Source organism: Aegilops tauschii, chromosome 3, assembly GCF_002575655.3.
Source record: "Aegilops tauschii subsp. strangulata cultivar AL8/78 chromosome 3, Aet v6.0, whole genome shotgun sequence".
Taxonomy (NCBI): Eukaryota; Viridiplantae; Streptophyta; class Magnoliopsida; order Poales; family Poaceae; genus Aegilops; species Aegilops tauschii.
This window is the reverse complement of record NC_053037.3, coordinates 2,891,165-2,911,782: the sequence shown is the minus strand read 5'-3', so window position 1 is coordinate 2,911,782 and position 20,618 is coordinate 2,891,165. Positions and strand designations below refer to the sequence as shown.

General features: G+C 48.9%; 1 protein-coding gene across 1 annotated transcript; it reads right to left on the bottom strand.

Moving 5' to 3' along the window:
* Positions 1 to 7,892: 7,892 nt before the first annotated feature.
* LOC141042340 (uncharacterized) lies at positions 7,893 to 8,858 on the bottom strand. Its single transcript, XM_073510277.1, has 2 exons — positions 8,400 to 8,858; positions 7,893 to 8,192 (listed from the first exon to the last, which is right to left on the bottom strand). Exons 1-2 carry the CDS (start codon positions 8,856 to 8,858, stop codon positions 7,893 to 7,895), a joined length of 759 nt encoding a protein of 252 aa, XP_073366378.1.
* Between the last annotated feature and the right edge of the window lie 11,760 nt (positions 8,859 to 20,618).

Below are 20,618 nucleotides of genomic sequence, written 5' to 3'. Positions count from 1 at the left end.
TGCAGCAATTCCAGTGTGGTGCCCAAGTTTTTCTTGTGAGCTTCGCAATTCGGTTACAACAATTTCTTGTGATCCTCTAACATGCGCTGCAACTTCTTCTTCTCCTTTTCACTTGCGGAGTTTCTCTTTGCATCTGCAATGGCCCGACCTAGATCATCAGCGGGCTCATCTGATGCCTCTTCTTCAGCTTCTTCCTGCATTGCCGGCTCAGCTTCTTCCCCCATTGCCGGCTCAGCTTCTTCCCCCATTGTTGTATCATCGTATTCAGGGAACCCATGGCCAGGATAGCTATCGTCGTCCTCTTCTTCTTCATTGTCTTCCATCATAACCCCTCTTTCTCCGTGCTTGGTCCAAACATTATAGTGGGGCATGAAACCGGACTCAAACGGGTGGATGTGAATGGTTCTTGACTTAGAGTAATTGTGACCATTCTTACAGCCAGCACATGGACAAGGCATAAAACCATCCGCCCGCTTGTTTGCCTCAACCGCAAGCAGAAAAGTACGCATGTCATTAATGAACTCGGGAGAGCATTGGTCATCGTACATCCATTGTCGTCTCATCTTCATTACACAACACCGAAAAGACCAAATTAATACAAGTTCATAAATAAAGTTCATACAACACTTAAATGCAACAAACAAATAACTCTCTAGCTAAAGCATTTAAATGCAACAACAAATGTGATCAAGATCGCAACTAAGGTAACAATTGATCCAACAGCATAATGATACCAAGCCTCACTATCAATGGCATATTTTCTAATCTTTCTAATCTTCAAGCGCATTTTCTCCATCTTGATCTTGTGATCATCGACGACATCGGCAACATGCAACTCCAATTCCATCTTCTCCCCCTCAATTCTTTTTAATTTTTCTTTCAAATACTCGTTTTCTCTTTCAACTAAATTTAACCTCTCGACAATAGGGTCGGTTGGAATTTCTGGTTCACATACCTCCTAGATAAAAATATCTATGTCAACTTGATGGGCATAATTTGTCATAAACACGTAATGCAACAAATAGTTTTAAAAGAGAATATACCACATCCGAATCATAACACGGACGAGGGCCGACGGGGGCGGATATCAAAACCATGGCACTATGTATAACAAAAAATGTACGGGTAAGATAATTATACGAGTAACTATATATCCAAATCACACAAATATGAATTTTTTATATAAAAAAGATAAGAACAAGAGGCTCACCGCAAGGTGGTGCCGGCGACGGGACGGTGCGGGCGATCGACGGTGGTTACGACGGAGATTTAGAAGGCACTAAGTAAACCACACCTACATATGCAAACTAAGTGTTATTTTGACCTCAAATTGCATATAAATCAAATACTACCACATATATATAATTCCTCCCAAATTACTAAAACCCACAAATTAATCACTATATAAACCATTGCAAGAGCTAATCTAGCAATGAGAGATGAAAGGACAAAGTTGCTAACCTTTGTGATCATTCGAATGGATGGGGGCCTTCAAATCTTGACAAAATTTGGGCAAAATTTGTGATGAGCTCAAGAGGAAGAAGGGAAGAACAGAGAGGAGAGGGGAAAGGGGGAAGAACAGAGCGCGGGTGGACGAAGGGTTTATATAGGACGACCTTAAGTACCGGTTCAAGGCACGAACCAGTACTAAAGGTGCTGGAGGGGCCCCAGACTGAGAACATCCTGCCACCACTCTCTTTAGTACCGGCTCGTGGCACGAACCGGTGCTAATAGTTCGGCACGAACCGGTACTAATGAGAGCGGCCCGCCTAGCCGTTGGAACCGGCACTAATGGTCACATTAGTGCCGGCTCAAATTCAAACCGGGACTAATGAGCTGAACATTTGACCATTTTTCTACTAGTGTCAAAAAGATGCATATATGCAAACTTCTTTATTAAATTATTCAACAAAGGTCTCCAAAAAATATACATCAGACAAACTGAAGGCACCATGCCACACCTACAAAACTCGACAATGGAGGATGCCATCACAACGCGTCACCAGTTAGATCTGGGGGCATCACCGAACGACCGATATGGTGTACCATGAGGACACATTCGGTTCAGCAGACCCTAAGTGGGCACCGCTTACACACGCTCTAGAAGCAGCCACCACCATCGACCTGCAGACCCATCTTCTACGCAGAGATCTGCAAGATCCTTGCCAGTACAGCCGTCGACGCCACCACGGCACCGAACATCGCCACATCCCTGCGCTCACCCATCATAATGCATACAGTGCCCGAGACTCCGATGTGCCATGCCATCGAGAGTCATCATCTTCAATGCGGTAGATGCGACGCCATTCCACCTCATGAACCCTCCGGCCAACACTTACTCCAAAAACGACGCCCTCCTCCCCTCCCGCTCTGCATCCGCAACCTCCTCGACCGTCGTCGTTGCTGTACCTCTCTATGTTGGGAAACATAGTAGAAAACAAAAAAAATTCCCTACGATAACCAGGAAGACTATGAAGATGCAATAAACGGTTTGGATCGGATCGTTACCAACTCCGAGTTGTAGCGAAAGAAGACGAGTTGGTGTACATCGTAATTGAAGTCCCTCGAACCATAGATGAATGATCTCTCGCACAGTCCACGAACAGTCCCTCGAACGGAAGACCAAAAGCACGGCCTCTCCACAGATTGCAAGCGTACAGTCTTCATGATCCGGTAGCGCTTCGCCGTACAGAGCCAATCGTCGCCGGAGAATTAAAGGAAGAAGATTAGAACTACATTGGGCTTCTAATTATAAGGATTAGAGGATCTAAATCTAGCTCTCATTGGAACAACTAGAACTAGACTAGAGCACTAGAGGAGGCTCCAAAAACTTGTGTGTACAAAAGTGCTCAAAACCTCTAGTATATATAGGTTGGAGGGAGAGGAGGGGCCCCACAAGGGGTGCAGTCCCCCCTGGCCGTCCAAGAGGAGGGGGATTCCCCCTCCAATTCGGTCTCCCCTTCTCCTTTCCATGGGGAGAAGGGGGGCCACCTATATTGGGCCCAAGTGGCCCAATATGCTTTCCACCACTTGGCCTTTTAAGAGCCGTTGATATTAAATTAAATATAAAAGTCTCCTAACTGTTATTAGAGCCTTTTATTATTAATTTAACATCACGAGAAAAAATTCACCAATATATTATATATCAGAAATACCCGGTATTATCTGATAAACTCTGAAACCCTTCCAGTGACTCCAAAACACTTCTGGTTCCTCTCGAAACTAATTCGAATATTAGTGAAACTATTTCACAAATATTTTCACATTATTCCTATCCTACTAACACTCAGCAGACTGTGATCACCTTAAACTTGCGACCCTGTAGGTTCGGTAAAAAGTAGACATAAACTAAACCCCTTTTGTTCAATGACCAATAGCGGAGCCGTGGACGTCCATATTGAACCCTATGAGTACATGAATGAAATTTGGGTGAACCTTGGGTTATCAAGTGCTATTCCTTTTCCTTCACAATACTTTACAAAACCCGAGGTGAGATGTATCGGTATCCTCTTGAGTCATTCTCATGCTTACTATACCGGTCTCTTCGTTACCGGTTTTGTTCTTCTTTCTCGTTGACATGTTCCGGTATCCCCGTGACCTAGTCACTTGTGTCTGGCCAGATGATGATGGATGTCCTCACACCGAGAGGGCCCTAAGAATATTTCTCCATCGTCGGAGGAGCAAATCTCACTCTTGAGATATCTAGTCCCTTGTCAAACTTTCCGATGAACCTGTAAGTTCTCGTTATGATCATTGTGTTACAGATGACGTTTGAGCAACCCCAAAGTCCATCGTACGATAAGAAGTGACCATGATACTCTAATGGCCTAAGGAACTAAACATATGTTAACTCTCCGTTTTATAACGATTGACTTGTGATGATAACATCTCAAAGTATAATAATCAAGTTTGGGTCAATTCAATATGATCATGCTCTATCATGGGAACTACTACCGTGAGACCTCAAGAGCAAGGCCTAGCCCAACCCAAGCGGCCCAGGAGGGGTACGAAGCCAAGTGCTCGCGTCCATGCCCCGGATTGGATGAAGTGAGTAGTACTTATGTGTGGACATTGATCGGTTACAATACATGAATTGTTGCGGTTGCCTTCTGCTTCAATAGTCGGTCATCCTTGAAGCAAGGCCCCTTTCTCAATCATGGCGTCTAGGATCCTCCTTCCTCCCTGGCTGAAATCATGTGACTTATACTTACTGTAGGTGGGAGTGGGTGTATGACATACATCTCCATACAGATGGCGTTCCTACCTACTGAAGAATTAAATATAACATTGAAGGAGTTTCGAGCTACTCCCTCAGTTTCAAAATAAGAGCCAAAACAGTCTATCGGATTTGTTGAGCATTCCCTGCTCTTCGACTGAGTGAAATAGCAGGGAATGCCCACCAATCTGGCGACTGTTTTGGCTGGAAGAGAAAAGAGGAGGAAGGCACTTGATAATGCAGGTTGAGATAGAAAGTCAAGTGAACAACGGTACTCTTTCTTCATCTCCAGTATAGATTACGCACAACTTTGTACAATTTTTTTCGAAAAGCGGGCAATACCCCCGAACTCTGTAAATCGTTGCATGCAGCCATCTTATTAACAAAAGAAATAACAAAGTCTTAGGGTCACTAGTAGCCCATATCAAAGTGCCAAACGAAATAAAACTAAAGAAAAATGCCACATCCGGCGATACAGATCAGACTACGATGCATATACACCTAGTCTATTATCAGCACACCATCCAAATCGGCTGAAGATAGCCCGTGCTACCGTCTCCCAACGGTTGCACCCAGTAACCAAAAGCTCCCTGGAGTCCACATGAGTGAGTAATGACCACATGCGGATCCACGATGTAGCTTTGTAGATTACCTGTATTTGCTTCAATATCTCGAAGCTTGGCGGCCCTCATCCCCATCTGTATGTCATCGGCATCCGGCTGAGACTGAATCCGGTGACTAAAGCACCTGTCCACGGAAGCAGGATCCGGGATACCACCAAAAGCTATCACCTCCTCCATAGTCACTCCGCTCGAACTTTGGCCGCCTGCCATGTGCCCAGCGACAGCAATCGTGGGAGAAAGAGTCGTCGTGGATTCCTCTAGTGCACCGTCCACCCTGCCGGTCGATGCGCTGAAGTCAGACAGACGGTCCTCCACTCCAAACCGGGACGCCACCTCCTGCGACGTGCCAGTCTGTCGTGGTGATGAAGATCTCGAGGTAGGGGGTGGCACATCCGACCGACCGGCCGTGTAAGCCACCTCCTCCACAGGCGGTGGAGCAACTTCAAAAGACCGCCCCTCCCCCCTCTCAGCAGAAGTGTGCGACAAAGATAACGAGGAAGAGGGAGTAGTCCCTTGGGCCTCCTGCCCGATGTAACCACTTCCGCCTCCACCTGCTGCTCAACCATCGAGTCCATGGCTATGATGTCATCCTCCACCTCCATCTCCACCCAGTCACCTCATAAGCGACTCGGTGCTGACATCGCCTGAAACGATCCAAAACCTAGAGAAGCTGTAGGTGTGGGCATGATGATGTGATGTGGTAGGTGTCTCCTATCTCGCTCACACCAATATATATGTTCTTCTTTTCCTTCTGCCCCATTCAGTATTAGTACTTCTCAATTTACCCTTAGTATGGTGGGGAGGCATCATAAACTAGTCTTCTGGTTTTTTTTGAGAGTACGCAATCGCGTACCTTAGCTTTATAGAAGGCAGAAATATGTACAAGAGATGAATCTTACACTAGGCCGAGGTGACTCACAAGTAATCACGACTCGGCCCTCGAAACTCCACTCCTACAACTAAACTCTCCTCATAAAATGTGTTAACTCCGTGAGCTCCTGCCGATGCCCAAGTACGCAGATCATCAAAAATCTGACCACTGAAACTAGCGATAGAAGAGACTTCTCTAGTTGGACCAAACACCAGCCCATTGCGATGCTTCCAAAGACTCCAACAGATGAGCATGACAACCGAGTCGAATCCTTTCCGAGCCTCTTTCGGGATCTGCTTGCGCACATGCAACCACCAGTCTGCAATCTTGTCATCAGACGTGGGGACTAGGTCAGTCGTGATCCTGGCTCGAAGAAAGCAGCAATGCCAGACTTGCCGCATGAAGACGCAGCGAAGCAAGATATGATCAACCGTATCCTCCTCTTGGTCGCAGATGTAGCAAGCAGATGTCTGGTCTTGCAAACCATGTCGTAGTCTTCGATCCGCCGTCCAAGCCACATGAACAGCTTGCACGATAAAGGCGCCCAGCATTTCTAGATTGCTGCGGTTGGGGCAAAGCGCACACTGCCGTGCCACAACATGGCATAAGTCGATCTAGAGGTGTAAACTCCGCTGTTGTTCCATCTCCAAACGGGGGTGTCACTCTCCAGCGGGTCAAGCACCATAGTGATCATAATATCCCAGAGCTTTATAAGTTGAAAAAGCCCATCCATAGAGAGCTCGCCCGTAATGTCATTGGCCCACCGATGCATGAGCAGGGCTTCTCTGACCGTGCGCCGATTGGCCACTTGAGTGCGGACCCGCTGTCGTATGAGAGGTGCAATCTCTTCCATAGTCGAGCCATCCATCCACCGATCCTTCCAGAATAGGACTCTCTCTCCATTGCCCAGTTTCCAATGCACCAGACTGTTGAAAGCCACCTGAACGTCGGCATCCATAGCTAACGGCAAACCCTGCCAGGGCCTCGAATCATCCGTACGTTTGAGCCACTCCCACCTTAATCTCAAGGCCAGACCATGCTTGTTCAAGTCCAAAACTCCCAGACCACCAAGCTGTTTGGGTCGGCACACTTTTTGCCACGAGACCAGACACTTGCCTCCATGGATTTGTTCAGTTCCTGCCCAGAAGAACGCGCGACAGCTCTTGTCCACGCGCTCCAGCGCCCACTTTGGCGCTTCAGCCACCAACATATGGTGTGTGGGTCTAGCTCTGATCACCATGTTGACCAGAATGAGTCTGCCCAGTCTCGTGACCAATCCGCGCTGCCAACCCGGCAGGAAGTTAAGCACCTCGTCAAACAACGGCTGCCAATCCGAGCAAGTGAGCTGTTTGATAGAAAGCTGCATGCCAAGATACTTACACGGGAAGGAGTCCATGCGCCATGGCAAAGCAGCCGCCACTCTCTCCGAGTCTGTCTCATCAGAGCGTATCATGATGGCAGACAACTTGGCGAAGTTGACATGAAGTCCGGAAGCAGTGCCAAACATTTGTACTGCAGAACTAGTAAAGCACAGATCAGCAAAAGTTGGTCTGATGAAGAGAATAACGTCATCTGCGTAGATCGATAACCTTTGGAAAGGCGTGCACCCTGGCATAGCACTAATCACGCACCATTCTTGCGCTTTCACAATCATAGCCATGAGGGCATCCATAGCAATGATGAAGAGCAGTGGGGAAACCGGGTCCCCTTGTCGCAGCCCTTTGACATGTCTAAATTTCCTGCCGGGGCATCCATTAACTAGAACTCGCGAGCTGGCCGTAGACAGGAAAATGGCAAGCTGAGAAAACCAATGTTCAGAGAACCCTTTGGCTCTCAGCACCTCATGCAAGAATGACCAGGATAGAGAGTCAAAGGCACGGGAGATATCAAGCTTGACCAACACTCCTTTAGCCTTTCTGCGATGCAAGCTCCTAGCAACTTGTCGGACAAGCATGAAGTTGTCATGTATGTTCCTGCCTCTGATATAAGCTGATTGGTTGATGCTGACCAGCTCATGCATCCGCAGACATAGCCTCGAGGCCATCAGCTTCGCCTTAATCTTCGGTATGCTATGTAGTAGGCTGATCGGTCTGAAGTCACGGATTCTGCAGGCATCCGGCCTCTTAGGGATTAGGGTAATAATCGCTTGATTTAATCTTCCAAATCCCCTTCCGTTTCCAAGCTAGAGCTTGTGAATTGCAGCCATGATATCATCTTTGATAATGCTCCAATCCCTGTGGAAGAACAATCCGATGAAGCCATCTGGGCCTGGCGCTCTCTCGGACGGCATGCTTTTAATCACCGAGTAGACCTCCTCCTCCGTGTAGATGGCATCCAGTTCTTGGGGATCCAACGGTGTTATGCCCAGGCAGTCGAGGTCAATCGTGTGCTCTCTAGCCTGGTACATGCCCAAAAGCTCCTTGTATGCATTATAGAAAGCCTCCTCCTTGCCGTTTTGGTCTGTGATAACTGAGTCCTCGAGCTACAATGCCGGTATGAAGCTTCTCAACTTTCTGCCATTAGCCACCAGATGAAATAGTTTGGTGTTAGCATCTCCTTCGCTCAGCCAGCGGATTCGCGAATGTTGCCGTGCAATCGTGCGCTCGAGCGAAGCCAAGCCCAAGGAAGTGAGCTTGAGGGTGTTCCGGAGCCATCTTTCTCCTGCCGAGAGGGTACGGTGATCCATTGCCTGATCAAGCTGCAGAATGATCCAGTTTGCCATTGCAATCTGAAGCTTTACATTGCCAATCTTTCTCTGTCCCCAAGCCGTTAGATCATGAGATGTCTTACGAAGAAGCACGTCCAGTCTGAGGAAGGGGTCCGAGATGCTGGGGTCACATGTCCAAGCCTCTACCACTGCCTCATCAAAACCATCAAGTTTGGTCCAAAAAGATTCAAAGCGAAACCTTCTATGAGGCTGTAAGTGATCCTCCATAGCAAGATGAAGCGGACAATGGTCTGAAATGGCCGTGGACAGAGCTTGCAGCAAACCATCAGGATGGTCGAGCTCCCAATCGACCGAGACAAACGCTCTATCAATCTTAGTGAGGGTGGGGTTATCCCTCTCGTTGCTCCACGTGAAAGCACGACCATGCAAGAAGAGCTCCTTAAGACCATTGGAATCCACAAACCGTCTAAATTTTCCCATCATTCTCCTATCAAGGTTGGCATTACTCTTATCAGCCGTGTTCAAAATGAGATTAAAGTCTCCAATCGCTAGCCAAGGTCCGGGACAGAGCAAACGCCTCGCAGACAACTCTTCCATGAATTGGATCTTCTCATGATCCTCTTGTGGCCCATAGACAACCGAAATCCACCAAGGTGCACCTTCCCTCGGTGTCACGTAAGCCGTAATAAAATTAGAGTCACGCACACCGTTAGTGATGGTAGCGATCGATGAGTCCACACCAAAATGATACCACCTCGGGTCCCAATGGCCGGCAAGTAATAAAAACCATCATACGATGGACCAAAGCATTGTAGAATGGTAAATTGATCTACAACATTCAATTTGGACTCCTGGACACAACAAATCCCCGGCCGAGTGGCATCGACGAACTCTCTCAACGCTTTTCTCCTAGCCGGACTGTTCAACCCTCGAACATTCCAGCTCACCAGCTCCATTTTCACGCGTGACATGGAAAAGTCACACACTCCGGGGGTGGACAACTGCCTAGCTGGTAGTGACCACTTGGTTCTCCATGCCCAGCTCCATGGGCAGTGCTTTGCCAAAGATGGCAGCGATGGTACGAAGGTGCTTGTCTTGGAGTGGCGAGTCGAACATCTCACGAAGCTGCGACAATGCTCCGTTTGTGATTGCCAGCTCATCCGGCACAATACCGAGGGCTTTGAGAAGGACTGTCTCAGCGGCCGAAGCTTTGGAGCTCCTAGAAGTGGAGCTAAGCGAGCGGGTGTTGCGCCGTGGTGTGAAGGGGTCTTGCCCTGGTCTAACTCCATTGGCCATTTCGATTTCTTTGAGGAGCGGTGGCGCCAATTTCTTCAAAAGTCCCGCACAAAATGTTTTGATGTTGCCCAGTGCCAGCGCTTCCTTGGAAGAAAGACGCGCTAGCTCCACGGAAGGATCCACAGCTGGAATCGGAGAAGGAGTCCCAAACGCCGGCAACGTGCGCACGTAATCAGCATGCGACGTAGTCACATCAGACGAGCCATGCAGCCCTGGCCCACCCAGGACCGTCTCCGAGGCTGGAATATTCGCAGCCGGCTCCGCAGTGGTGGGGGCCAACAGTTCAGCCACTGGCGCCCAACCCGCAGCCAAGGACAGGCCAGCGGTCGGCCCCATCTCCTCCGGGATCCCCTGCGGAACCGGATCCGGCTTGCCTGCTCCCTCTCCATGCTCCCATCCGTGCTCCCACTTCATCCTACGGCTGTTCTTTTCCCTTTTTCTTTTCTAATCTAATCATCTCCCCCCTGATTTTCAGGGGGTGGGGCCGGGCCTTATTTTCTTCCAATCAAATCAAGCCACGTATGCGGGAGCACGGATGGGAGCATGGAAGGGAGCAGGCAAGTCTCGTCCTGCGGAACCACAATCACCGCGCACCTCTCTGGGATTATCTGTGGCACCCTAGCCTGAGTGGTCTCCTCCGAATGCGAGCCACAAGGCACCTCTGGCCTCACCGGATCCGAGGCAATCATTGCCAGCGGCGAATCCTGTGCATGCGGATCAGATGCCATTGGCCTCTCCAAGCCCCCACGCTGCAGCGTCCCTACACTCGGTTCCACCATAGGCGCCGTAACCAAGGCCGGATCAGCTTGTCCAATCACATCCAGATCTTTCTCTAGGACGCTGTCCTTCTCTGCAGATTTGTCGGCTAAGACTGGCGTGACTAGCATCTGGATGGTCTCCATCTCCTGGGGATTGGCCCCATCCACAGCCTTGTTGGGTGGAGTAGGTGTGAGACTAGCCACAATGGGTAGTAACATAGAGTAGTAACATGGTGTTACTACTCTATGTTACTACCTCTATAGTGGGGAGTAACATATGTGTGGTAACATGCAACACTTTATTTATTATGCTATAGACTCATCTTGTCTTGATATGTGTGATGTTACTCATACTAGTAGTAACTAGCTATGTTACTACATGACTCTCTTTCTTCACTTATTGCTTGCCACATCATCTATTTTATCTAGATATGTGTGATGTTACTACTTATGTTACTCCCATTGTGGGTAGTCTGACCAACTCGCCAGCTATCAACACCTGGCAAGACCGCGGTACAACGGCACTCTGGATAGCGACCACGCGGGGGCCCCGCACGCCCTGAGGACTGTGACGGGCCAATCCCGTGACCTCCACTGCTGACGCCTGTCCAGTCTCCATTGGCGGAATGCGCCAGGCCGAGGGACCCACCCTGCCTTCTAGAGCCTGCCGGTAGGAGCGGACCTGCCCTCCACCGCCGGCGTGGCTCGGCGATCGCCGGCCAGCGCCGCGATCATCACGGACACCCCTCGTCCAGGGCAGCACCCTCCATTCACCCTTGAAGGATCCATTGGAACTTGTTGAGTATATTGTGTACGTGTATATTTGTGTGCAGGGCCCACCTCCTGTTTCCTTTGTATAGTTGAGATTGTGGCCCACCTCCTGTTTCCTTTGTATAGTTGAGGTTGTGGCCCACCTCTGTACTTATATATACGTGCCTGGTGCACCGATCAATATATCGCGATTGCACAGCCCACATCTTGTCCTTCTACATGGTATCTATCGCAGCACGATCCTAAAACCCTAAGCCGCCGCCGCCGCGCCTCTCCGCGGCGCCGCCGCCGCCGCTCCTCCCCGCCGCCGCCATCAGCCGCCGCCACCGTCTTCTCGGTCCCCGCCGCCGCCGCTGGTTGCCGCCGCCCCTTCCCCACCACCCCGCCTTCCGTCGCCGCCGCCTCTCCCGAGGCCACTGCTGCCGATCGCCCCCGCTTCCGCCACTGCCTCCTCTCCCGTGCCACCTCTCACCCGTCGCGAACCCTACCCGCCGCCACCCTCCAACCCTCCACCCCGCACCCGAACCCAAAACCCTAGCCATGAGCTCCTCCTCCTCCACCATCTCGAACCCGTTCGCTGGTCCCGATGTCACCCTCGTCCGCGACCTCAACATCCATGAGCGTGTCCCGGTGAAGCTTGATCAAAACACCGCGTCCTACTCCGCTTGGAAGCGGTATTTTTCGCTCGTGTTCCGTGAGTACCTCCTGCACGGCCACGTGGACGGCACTGTGGACTCGGTGCTCATGATGAACGACGAGGAGTGGATGATCCTCGATGCCACCATCATCCGCTGGTTCTACCTCACCATCTCCAACGACCTCTTCCACACCGTGGTGAATGACGACGACGACGCCTACGCGGTCTGGACCAAGCTCAACGGCCTCTTCACCGACAACCGGTTGCAGCGCAAGGTCCTTCTCCACGGTGAGTTTTATGGGTGCCAGCAACTTGACTCGTCCATCGATGATTTTTGCATGCGCCTCAAGAAGCTTGCCGATGAGCTCCGTGATCTCGGCGAGACGATCGACGACGCGCTCCTCATCAGCACTCTCACCGCCGGCCTCAACGAGGATTTTGGGAATGCCGCCTCCAACCTCACCCTCATCCCAGAGCCTACCTTCGCTAAGGTGGTCGCGTACCTCAAGTTGGAGGAGCGCCGGATGCGGATGGCGCGGACTCGCGCGACCCACACCGCCCTTGTCGCTGGCACCCGCGGGGGTCAAGCCCCGCCACCACCACGCCCGACGCCACCCCAGCCGGCGGCGCCCGCCTTCCCGCCAGGCTTCCCGCTCGCCCTGGCCGCTCCCTTCCCGCCGCCCCAGCCGACGGCTAATGGAGGGGGTCGTCGCGGAGGCCGCAAGCAGGGGGGCGCAGGCGCTCAGGGAGGAGCACCCCGCCCGCCGCAGCCGGCCTACCAGCCGGCCCCGTGGTACGCCGGTCAAAACCCATGGACCGGCGTTGTGCACGCTTACTCCATGCCGGTTCCCCGTGCTCCTGCCCCGGGTATTCTCGGCGCCCGGCCACCGTCGCACCAGGCGTTCTACGCCGCGCCGCAGCCCTATGCGGTGCCCTACGCAGTGCCCTACGGCCAGCAGCCGCTGCCGGGCGGGCTGCCGATGCTGCCCCTGACGGCCCCGCCGCAGCCTCTCCCACCGGCGCCGTGGGACCCGGCCCTTCTGGCGGCTCTTCACACCGCTCCTTCCCCGTCCAGCTACACCGGCGGCGGCGACTGGTATATGGACACCGGGGCCACCGCTCACATGGCGGCCTATCCTCGTAACCTTCACACCTCATATCCTGTCCATACTTCCAACCGTATCACTGTCGATGACGGCTCCTCTCTTCCTATCACCCATATAGGTCATGCATATTTTCCGTCTAACTCCACACCAATATCCATGTCTAATGTCTTAGTTTCTCCTGAGCTTATTAAAAATCTTGTTTCTGTTCGTTCTCTTACACGCGAAAATCCTGTTACCGTTGAATTTGACGAATGTGGTTTTTCTGTTAAGGACGCTTGCACGCGGATGGTGCTCCACCGATGTGACAGCCCCGACGAGCTCTACCCGGTTCACTCCGCCACCTCCACCACCTCCGCCGCCCCTGTCGCTCTCGCCACCGGAGTGGATCTTTGGCACGCTCGCTTGGGTCATCCTAATCCTGCCACACTTCGCACATTCTTCGGAGTTTCTCTTTCACGTGTAATAAGAACGAGGATCACTCGTGTCATGCATGTCGCCTCGGCAAACATGCTCGTCTACCGTTTAGGGCCTCTTCTCATGTTGCATCGTACCCGTTTGAGTTAATTCATAGCGATGTTTGGACCTCTCCTGTTGCCAGTAATACGGGCTTTCTTTATTATCTTGTCATACTTGATGATTTCTCGCACTATGTGTGGACCTTTCCGTTGCGCCGCAAGTTGGATGCTATATCCACTCTCGCCGCCTTCTACTCCTATGTTCTCACGCAGTTTGGTCGTCCCATTCTCGCGTTGCAGACCGATAACGGGAAGGAGTTCAACAACCTCGCTGTTCGTACTCTCCTCACCACACATGGCACGACTTTTCATCTCACTTGCTCGTACACCTCGCAGCAGAACGGTCGCGCTGAGCGTATCCTTCGCACTCTTAATGACTGCTTTCGGACCCTTCTTTTTCATGCCAATGTGCCTCCGCGTTTTTGGCCTGACACTCTCGCCACCGCTTCACTCCTCATTAACATCCGCCCATGTCGCACTCGCGCGAACTTTGCACCCCATCACCTTCTCTTCGGTGCACCACCCTCTTATGATGAGCTTCGCATCTTCGGCTGCCTTTGCTACCCTAGCATCGCCGCTACTGCGCCTCATAAGCTTGCACCCCGCTCGGTCGCCTGCATCTTTCTCGGCTACCCGCCTAACACTAAGGGCTACCGCTGCTATGATCCCGTCTCTCATCGTGTTTTCACCTCCCGACATGTTTACTTTGATGAGATGGTGTTTCCGTTTCAGCAGCAGGTACCTCTTATCGCCTCGTCATCGCCGGCCACCGCCGGCCCTCTGGCGACTTCGTCAGGTGGACGGCCCCGTTCGACCCGTGGACCGCCTCCGGCCTTTGGCGGCTTTGGCGGTCCTCGCGCTCCCACGCCGGCACCTGCATCCTCGGCCTCCTCGGCCGAACCCGACGGCGCGGCTGGCGCCCCTCCTTCACCCGCCGCCCCCGACTCGGGCGCCGCGGGATCGGGTGTTGCTGGCTCGGCCGCCACATCGGCTGCCTCGACCCTGGCCGCCTCACCGGCCCCAACAGCCGCCTCGCCGGCCCTGACGCCGGCCGCTTCGTCGGCCCCGACGCCGGCCCCCTCGCTAGCTACGACGCCGGCTGTTGGGGAACGTAGTAATTTCAAAAAATTTCCTACGCACACGCAAGATCATGGTGATGCATAGCAACAAGAGGGGAGAGTGTTGTCCACGTACCCTCGTAGACCGACAGCGGAAGCGTTATCACAACGCGGTTGATGTAGCCGTACGTCTTCACGATCCGACCGATCAAGTACCGAACGTACGGTACCTCCGAGTTCTACACACGTTCAGCTCGATGACGTCCCTCGAACTCCGATCCAGCCGAGTGTTGAGGGAGAGTTTCGTCAGCACGATGGCGTGGTGACGATGATGATGTTCCACCGACGCAGGGCTTCGCCTAAGCTCCGCAACGGTATTATCGAGGTGTAATATGGTGGAGGGGGGCACCGCACACGGCTAAAATATCGTATATCTCTATTGTGTGTCCATGGGGTGCCCCCCTGCCCCCGTATATAAAGGAGCAAGGGGGAGGCAGCCGGCCAAGGGGAGAGGCGCGCCAAAGGGGGGAGTCCTACTCCCACCGGGAGTAGGACTCCTCCTTTCCTTGTGGGAGTAGGAGAAGGGAAGGGGGAAGGAGAAAGAAGGAAGGGGGCGCCCCCTCCCTAGTCCAATTCGGACTAGCCCATGGGGAGGGGTGCGGCCACCCTTTGGGGTCTTTCTCTCCTTTCCCGTATGGCCCATTAAGGCCCAATACGAATTCCCGTAACTCTCCGGTACTCCGAAAAATACCCGAATCACTCGGAACCTTTCCGATGTCCGAATATAGTCGTCCAATATATCGATTTTTACGTCTCGACCATTTCAAGACTCCTCGTCATATCCCCGATCTCATCCGGGACTCCGAACTCCTTCGGTACATCAAAACTCAATAAAACTGTCATCGTAACGTCAAGCGTGCGGACCCTTCGGGTTCGAGAACTATGTAGACATGACCGAGAAACCTCTCCGGTCAATAACCAATAGCGGGACCTGGATGCCCATATTGGCTCCCACATATTCTACGAAGATCTTTATCGGTCAGACCGCATAACAACATACGTTGTTCCCTTTGTCATCGGTATGTTACTTGCCCGAGATTCGATGGTCGGTATCTCGATACCTAGTTCAATCTCGTTACTGGCAAGTCTCTTTACTCGTTTCGTAATACATCAACCCGCAACTAACTCATTAGTCACAATGCTTGCAAGGCTTATGGTGATGTGCATTACCGAGTGGGCCCAGAGATACCTCTCCGACAATCGGAGTGACAAATCCTAATCTCGAAATACGCCAACCCAACAAGTACCTTTGGAGACACCTGTAGAGCACCTTTATAATCACCCATTTACGTTGTGACGTTTGGTAGCACACAAAGTGTTCCTCCGGTAAACGGGAGTTGCATAATCTCATAGTCATAGGAACATGTATAAGTCATGAAGAAAGCAATAACAACATACTAAACGATCGGGTGCTAAGCTAACGGAATGGGTCAAGTCAATCACGTCATTCTCCTAATGAGGTGATCCCGTTAATCAAATGACACCTCATGTCTATGGCTAGGAAACATAACCATCTTTGATTAACGAGCTAGTCAAGTAGAGGCATACTAGTGACACTCTGTTTGTCTATGTATTCACACATGTATTATGTTTCTGGTTAATACAATTCTAGCATGAATAATAAACATTGATCATGATATAAGGAAATAAATAATACTTTATTATTGCCTATAGGGCATATTTCCTTCAGTCTCCCACTTGCACTAGAGTCGATAATCTAGTTCACATCGCCATGTGATTTAACATCAATAATTCACATCACCATGTAATTAACACCCATAGTTCACATCTCTATTTGACCAACACTCAAAGGGTTTACTAGAGTCAATAATCTAGTTCACATCGCTATGTGATTAACACCCAAAGAGTACTAAGGTGTCATCATGTTTTGATCGTGAGATAATTTTAGTTCAACGGGTCTGTCACATTCAGATCCGTAAGTATTTTGCAAATTTCTATGTCTACAATACTCTGCACGGAGCTACTCTAGCTAATTGCTCCCACTTACAATATGTATCTAGACCGAGACTTAGAGTCATCTAGATTAGTGTCAAAACTTGCATCGACGTAACCCTTTACGACGAACCTTTTGTCACTTCCATAATCAAGAAACATATCCTTATTCCACTAAGGATAATCTTGACCGTTGTCCAGTGATCTACTCCTAGATCACTATTGTACTCCCTTGCCAAAATCAGTGTAGGGTATACAATAGATCTGGTACACAGCATGGCATACTTTATAGAACCTATGGCCAAGGCATAGGGAATGACTTTCATTCTCTTTCTATCTTCTGCCGTGGTCGGGTTTTGAGTCTTACTCAATTTCACACCTTGTAACACAGGCAAGAACTCTTTCTTTGACTGTTCTATTTTGAACTACTTCAAAATCTTGTTAAGGTATGTACTCATTGAAAAAAAACCTTATCAAGCGTCTTGATCTATCTCTATAGATCTTGATGCTCAATATATAAGCAGCTTCACCGAGGTCTTTCTTTGAAAAACTCCTTTCAAACACTCCTTTATGCTTTGCAGAATAATTCTACATTATTTCCGATCAACAATATGTCACTCACATATACTTATCAGAAATGCTGTAGTGCTCCCACTCACCCTTTTGTAAATACAGGCTTCACCGCAAGTCTGTATAAAACTATATCCTTTGATCAACTTATCAAAGCGTATATTCCAACTCCGAGATGCTTGCACCAGTCCATAAATGGATCGCTGGAGCTTGCACACTTTGTTAGCACTTTTAGGATTGACAAAACCTCCTGGTTGCATCATATACAACTCTTCTTTAATAAATCCATTAAGGAATGTAGTTTTGTTTATCCATTTGCCAGATTTCATAAAATGCGGCAATTGCTAATATGATTCAGACAGACTTTAAGCATAGATAGGAGTGAGAAACTCTCTCATCGTAGTCAACACCTTGAACTTGTCGAAAACCTTTTGCGACAATTCTAGTTTTGTAGATAGTGACACTACTATCAGCGTCCGTCTTCCTCTTGAAGATCCATTTAATCTCAATGGCTCGCCGATCATTGGGCAAGTCAATCAAAGTCCATACTTTGTTCTCATATATGGATCTTATCTCAGATTTCATGGCCTCAAGCCATTTCGCGGAATCTGGGCTCACCATCGCTTCTTCATTGTTCGTAGGTTCGTCATGGTCTAGTAACATAACCTCCAGAACAGGATTACCGTACGACTCTGGTGCGGATCTTACTCTGGTTGACCTACGAGGTTCAGTAATAACTTGATCTGAAGTTCCATGATCATCATCATTAACTTCCTCACTAATTGGTGTAGGAGTCACAGGAACAGATTTCTGTGATGAACTACTTTCCAATAAGGGAGCAGGTACAGTTACCTCATCAAGTTCTAGTTTCCTCCCACTCACTTCTTTCGAGAGAAACTCCTTCTCTAGAAAGGATCCATTTTTAGCAACGAATGTCTTGCCTTCGGATCTGTGATAGAAGGTGTACCCAACTGTCTCCTTTGGGTATCCTATGAAGACACATTTCTCCGATTTGGGTTTGAGCTTATCAGGATGAAACCATTTTCTCATAAGCATCGCAACCCCAAACTTTAAGAAACGACCACTTTGGTTTCTTGCTAAACCACAGTTCATAAGGCGTCGTCTTAACGGATTTTGATGGTGCCCTATTTAACGTGAATGCAGCTGTCTCCAATGCATAACCCCAAAACGATAGTGGTATATCGGTAAGAGACATCATATATCGCACTATATCCAATAAAGTACGGTTATGACGTTCGGACACACCATTATGCTGTGGTGTTCCAGGTGGCACGAATTTGTGAAACTATTCCACATTGTTTTAATTGAAGACCAAACTCGTAACTCAAATATTTGTCTCCGTGATCAGATCGTAGAAACCTTATTTTCTTGTCACGATGATTTTCCACTTCACTCTGAAATTCTTTGAACTTTTCAAATGTTTCAGACTTGTGTTTCATCAAGTAGATATACCCATATCTGCTCAAATCATCTGTGAAGGTCAGAAAATAACGATACCCGCCGCGAGCCTCAACACTCATCGGATCGCATACATCAGTATGTATTATTTCCAATAAGTCAGTTGCTCGCTCCATTGTTCCGGAGAACGGAGTCTTAGTCATCTTGCCCATAAGGCATGGTTCGCAAGTATCAAGTGATTCATAATCAAGTGATTCCAAAAGCCCATCAGCATGGAGTTTCTTCATGCGCTTTACACCAATATGACCTAAACGGCAGTGCCACAAATATGTTGCACTATCATTATCAGCTTTGCATCTTTTGGCATCAATATTATGAATATGTGTATCACTACGATCGAGATTCAATAAACCATTGAGTGTATGACCATAGAAGGTTTTATTCATGTAAACAGAACAACAATTATTCTTCGGTTTAAATGAATAACCGTATTGCGATAAATATGATCCAATCATATTCATGCTCAACGCACACACCAATAATCGTATTGCAATAAACATGATCCAATCATATTTATGCTCAACGCAAACACCAAATAACATTTATTTAGGTTCAACACTAATCCCGAAGGTAAGGGGAGTATGCGATGGTGATCTTTATCAACCTTGGAACCACTTCCAATACACATCGTCACTTCATCCTTAACTAGTTTCTGTTCATTATGCAACTCCCGTTTCGAGTTACTACTCTTTAGCAACTGAACCAGTATCAAATACCGAGGGGTTGCTACGAACACTAGTAAAATACACATCAATAATCTGTATATCAAATATACCTTTGTTTACTTTGCCATCCTTCTTATCCACCACATACTTGGGGTAGTTCCGCTTCCAGTGACCAGTCCTTTTGCAGTAGAAGCACTTAGTCTCAGGCTTAGGTCTAGATTTGGGCTTCTTCACTTGAGCAGCAACTTTCTTGCCGTTCTTCTTGAAGTTCCCCTTCTTCCCTTTGTCCTTTTCTTGAAACTAGTGGTCTTGTCAATCATCAACACTTGATGCTTTTCTTGATTTCTACCTTCGTCGATTTCAGCATCACGAAGAGCTCGGGAATTACTTTTGTCATCCCTTGCACACTGTAGTTCATCACGAAGTTCTACTAACTTGGTGATGGTGACTAGAGAATTCTGTCAATCACTATTTTATCTGGAAGATTAACTCCCACTTGATTCAAGCGATTGTAGTACCCAGACAATCTGAGCACATGCTCACTAGTTGAGCGATTCTCCTCCATCTTTTAGCTATAGAACTTGTTGGAGACTTCATATCTCCCAACTCGGGTATTTGCTTGAAATATTAACTTCAACTCCTGGAACATCTTATATGGTCCATGACGTTCAAAACGTCTTTGAAGTCCCGATTCTAAGCCGTTAAGCATGGTGCACTAAACTATCAAGTAGTCATCATATTGAGCTAGCTAAACGTTCATAACGTCTGCATCTGCTCCTGCAATAGGTGTGTCACCTAGCGGTGCATCAAGGACATAATTTTTCTGTGCAGCAATGAGGATAATCCTCAGATCACGGATCCAATCCGCATCTTTGCTACTATCATCTTTCAACATAATTTTTCTCTAGGAACATATCAAAAATAAACACAGGGAAGCAACAACGCGAGCTATTGATCTACAACATAATTTGCAAAATACTATCATGACTAAGTTCATGATAAATTTAAGTTCAATTAATCATATTACTTAAGAACTCCCACTCAGATAGATATCCCTCTAATCATCTAAGTGATTACGTGATCCAAATCAACTAAACCATGTCCGATCATCACGTGAGATGGAGTAGTTTCAATGGTGAACATCACTATGTTGATCATATCTACTATATGATTCACGCTCGACCTTTCAGTCTCCGTGTTCCGAGGCCATATCTGCATATGCTAGGCTCGTCAAGTTTAACCTGAGTATTCCGCGTGTGCAACTGTTTTGCACCCGTTGTATTTGAACGTAGAGCCTATCACACCCGATCATCACGTGGTGTCTCAGCACGAAGAACTTTCGCAACGGTGCATACACAGGGAGAACACTTTT

Excerpts from the sequence above, each read along its gene's own strand:
- LOC141042340 (XM_073510277.1), bottom strand. The coding sequence starts at position 8,858 with ATGGGAAAATTTAGACGGTTTGTGGATTCCAATGGTCTTAAGGAGCTC. Across the intron at positions 8,193-8,399 it reads TCATTCTGCAGCTTGATCAG|CTCGAGGACTCAGTTATCAC; the intron begins GCAATGGATCAC and ends CCGGCATTGTAG.